Below are 4,671 nucleotides of genomic sequence, written 5' to 3' on the forward strand. Positions count from 1 at the left end.
GTCTCAGAAACCCATAGGGGGTCCAAATGAGTCAGCATTGACTTGAGGGCAGTGAGTTTGATCTATAACAAGCTCCAGAGTTCTGACATAAAAGTGGGGGGGGGGGGGAAATGTGATGTTTCACTTAATGAAGATGCATCACTTCTACTCATTTATCCTTCCAAAAACGAGATTCTAACTTACTGTTGCACTTCTACTCATATTTTCTTCAAAATCTTTAACCCCCATAATGGCTTTAAGGCACACAGCTCTGCAGCCAACAAAACCAATCTGGCAATCAAAGAAAGGCTCTCCCATCATGAGGGCCTGGAGGAGGAAAGGAAGCACATTAGGACGAAAAACTCAAATGCAATAAACACACTGTGAAGCCTTCCTTGCACCGTTTCTGAATTAGTCCAACGTGTTTTAAGATTTGGCCTTTCCCTCAAGCAAAGGCTTCATTAGATCAAAAAAAGTCTCACCTTATGTTCTCAGACTTTTGTGTCCTCAAGGATTAGCATTTCAAGAATGTTCATACACATACACACACCACGTACACAGATTAAATTTTTTAAATGAAAGAATAAATGTTGCCTACAGTAAAATACTTGATAAAATAATATTCAACCAATATTGGCTACTAAAATAGATATAAAACTGTAAATATGTTATTTATTAGAATACTACATTTATTAAACACTAACTTGTAAGACCCGTTCAAAAGATTCGTGTGTGTGTGTGTGTGTGTGTAGCCAACCGTGCATGTAGATTTAAAGATTACCTCAACTGTAGTTCCTTCTTGTTCCCAACACAGTACTTCCTTAGATTTTACTTTCTGTGGGCTGTAATAACTACTCTCAGCTTGCATTTCAGTGAGCTAAAAAGCAATACAACAAGCATACATTAATCTAAAATTAGCAATAGATGATAATACACTGTAATTATTATGACAAATTAATGACAATAAGCCCAACTGCCAGACTGGAGACATTATTAAGCAGAAAAATATGTGCCAAAAAAAAAACCAAAAACCAGCTGTAACAGGCTATCTGCAATTGGAAGAACAATAAAATAGAGTATGCAAAACTAACACAGACCCTAAAAATACCACCTTATTTTCACTTACTTTCTTCTTCTTAAAGAAATCTATGCTCCAAAGGTGAAAGCAGCATAGCTCTAACAGTCCTGATGGACTTTAACAGCTCTACTACTCTTCCAGAAAGCTTCCATTTAACTTCGTTTCCACTTATAATTCAACTATGTTTAGTTAATCACTTCCATTTCAAGTAAAAAGACAAAATAGAGTAGAAACACAAATAGATTCAACAATTTTGCCATTTTTACATTCTTACGAGATGCGCCACAGTGGTGGCACAGTGGTTAATAGCTTGGTTGATAATCTAAGGGAGTCTGGTTTGAACTCACCAGCCTTCTGTGGGAGAAAAGACCTAGGCAACTATTCCCATATACATTTTACAGCCCAGGAAATCTTACTGGGCAGCTCTACTCCTCAGAGTCCCTATGAGTCAGAATCAACTCAGTGGCACACAGCAATCCTCACACGAAGCAGGGTCACTGGCTTTCATTACAGAAACATGCCGCATAACGCAAAGTCATCCAGTCCTGTAACAAGCATGATAAATATTCATGCTCTTGTGATGTTTATCATTTACTATTAGTGTGAATCAAAACCCAGCTCCTTAAAATTCTTATTAAATGACACTTTGCTGAATGTAATGGGGGATCCTAGATTAGATTCTAGAAAAAGGATATAAAATAAAATTAAAGTTTGGCGTTAGTTAACAGTAATGAGTCAATCACTGTTGGCTCCTTAGTTTTGGCAAATGTACAGTAGGAGGTATGGAGCATAAGATGTTAATAGGGAAAACTGGGTGACACTTCATATACATGAAGTCTCTGTTAACTTCACAATTTTTCTATAAATCCAGTATTACTTCAAAATAAAGTTTGCTTATTAAAAATGTACTAAACCTCAGAAGAATTTACTTTAGAGGACGGCATTGAAGCTGCAGCTATGGGAGAAGGACATGTCTGCCCTCTGATCCATGGCCCTAAGGGGGACAACACTGGAGTGACAAGAATCCTGACAACAACAGTGTCAGGATTGGCCCAGTCTGACCCCAGGACGCCAAGGCAAAACACTAAAGGCTTGCAGCAGAGCAACAGGGGGGAGCAGAGAAGGGAGCTCCCGAGGGAGTGCAAAGTCTAGACTGGGGCCAGAGTCTGGACTTGACTGGAGGACACGCCTAGAGGTCAAAAATCAGACCTTGATCTTTTTACAGGTTTTTCTTTCTTTTTTCATTTTTAAATTAATTTATTATTTTCTGGGTCATTGATTTTCTTTTTTGTTGTCATTGTTGTGCTTCTTTTGTCGCTTTGTCTTGCTATGCCTTGTTTTTTGGTTTCTATTACTATCTCTGTAAATCTATCTAGAAACGATAGGTGGGACTAAGAGTTTGGAGAAGAAAACAACGGGACCGATGGTTCTGGGGGGACTTGGAAGAGGGGGAGGCAGGGAAAAGGAGGTGGTATTGACCAACCCAGGGACAAGTGAGCAACAAATGATCCAGAATTAATGGCAAAGAGGGTGTGAAAGACCTGGTAGAGATTCACCAAAGGCAATGTAACAGAGAAATTACTGAAACCCAAATGAAGGCTGAGCATAATAGTGGGACAAGATGAAAGTAAAAGGAAATAGAGGAAAGAACTAGGAGGCAAAGGGCATTTATAGAGGTCTAAATAAAGGATGTGCATAATATAACGATAGGGAAATAGATCTACATGCATATATTTATAGGTTTAGTATTAAGGCAGCAGATGGACATTAGACCTCCACTCAAGTACTTACTCAAAGCAAGAACATTTTGTTCTATTAAATTGGCATTCCGTGATGCACACCTTCCCGACACGATAGCTGAAGACAAACTTGTACATAAGCAAATGTGGTGAAGAAAGCTGATGGTGTCCGGCTATCAAAAGATACAACGTCTGGGGTCTTAAAAGCTTGAAAGTAAACAAGCGGCCATCTAGCTCAGAAGCAACAAAGCCCACATGAAGAAGCACGGCAGCCTGTGTGACCACTAGGTCTCAAAGGGATCAGGTATCAGGCATAAGGCATCAAAGAACAAAAAATCATATCAGTGTAAATGAGAGTGAGTGCAGAATGGAAACCCAAAGCCCATCTGAAGGCAACTGGACACCCCCTTACAGAATGGTTGCGAGGAGGAGAAGAGCCAGTCAGAGTACATGATAGCAACGATGAAACATACAACTTTCCTCTAGTTCTTAAATGCTTCCTCGCCCCACTATCATGATCCCAATTCTACCTTACAAATCTAGCTAGATCAGAGGGTGTACACTGGTACAGATAGGAACTGGAAACAGGGAATCCAGGATGGATGATCCCTTCAGGACCAGTGGTGAGAGTGGTGATACAAGGAGGGTGGTGGGAAAGTGGGGTAGAAAGAGGTAACCGATTACAAGGATCTACATATAGCCTGGACAACAGAAAAGTGGGTGAAAGGAGACATCGGACAGTGTAAGATATGACAATAATAATTTATAAATTATCAAGGTTTCATGAGGGAGGGGGAAGTGGAGAGGGAGGGGGAAAATGAGGAGCTGATATCAAGGACTCAAGTAGAAAGCAAATGTTTTGAGAATGATGAGGGCAACCAATGTACAAATGTGTTTGACACAATGAATGGATGTATGGATTGTGATAAGAATTGTACGAGCCCCCAATAAAATGATTTAACTAAAAAAAGGTACTCTAGCTATGGGTGTCAATAAAGTGTCCCTTATTCTTGTAAAATGGAAATATTCCACAAATTTAAAGGCTCAGAGATCACATTTCAAAAAGAAAATATGCATGCATGTCAAATAAAAACTATTGAACTAAAAAGTTACAACATTAAGAATAACTTCTGTACATTGAGAGCCAATTAATTATTCCAATATTTTGATAGAACTTTTATATTTTTATTTAATCATTTAATAGAAGTATTTATTTCTTGCATGTTTTTAGTATTAGTATTCACAATTTTGGAAAAAATATTTTAAAGAACAATTATTTAATCTAAAATACTTAAACAAAATTGGTTTTAAACTTGATCACCCTTCAGCTGTCTACAATTATTGTAGACAAAAAGCAATTAATTGATTAAAAGGACTGAAACATTACAGGAACAATTTTAAACATTATTACAAGAATGCAACATTTAATTTGGCATGATTTTTGTTGGATTGATATCAACTGTTCAGAATGCTAATGTAGAAACATGACCTTATTTTCTGACCAAAATATGAACCACAAATTAATTCCATACTTTCTTCAAATGCAAGCTGAACATGAATTCTAAGGTTTTTCTCCTAAATATCAACATCTTTCCCTTAGAGAAACCGTAGAGAAACATAAATATTTCAAATACTTTTAAGGATACATAAACTAGTGATTAAAATAACTCTGTGCATTTTCTGCCTGACCCAGTTTAGTACAGTGCTTCTCATCAAGGAAATGAATAGAAATATACCAGAAATTTCGAATTTTAAAAGTAAATAGTATGTGTGACCATGAGCTGTCGAAGGGATCGGGTGTCAGGCATCAAGGAACAAGAAATCATGTCATTGTAAAGGTGGGTGAGTGCAGAGTGGAGACTCAGAGTCCATCGG

At 37.8% G+C, this 4,671-nt stretch overlaps 1 protein-coding gene across 1 annotated transcript in view; it reads right to left on the minus strand.

Moving 5' to 3' along the window:
* Positions 1 to 4,671, minus strand: part of VPS13B (vacuolar protein sorting 13 homolog B) — an 809,204-nt gene that overhangs the window by 726,193 nt on the left and 78,340 nt on the right. Inside the window, exons 8-9 of the mRNA XM_004697697.2 lie at positions 761 to 856; positions 184 to 306 (exon numbers count right to left, since the gene is read on the minus strand). Of these exons, the coding sequence (XP_004697754.1) occupies positions 184 to 306; positions 761 to 856 (219 nt within the window). The remainder of the gene's footprint in view (positions 1 to 183; positions 307 to 760; positions 857 to 4,671) is intronic.

This window comes from Echinops telfairi, unplaced genomic scaffold (genome assembly GCF_000313985.2).
Source record: "Echinops telfairi isolate 266 unplaced genomic scaffold, ASM31398v2 ScPeMD7_1;HRSCAF=3_0, whole genome shotgun sequence".
Taxonomy (NCBI): Eukaryota; Metazoa; Chordata; class Mammalia; order Afrosoricida; family Tenrecidae; genus Echinops; species Echinops telfairi.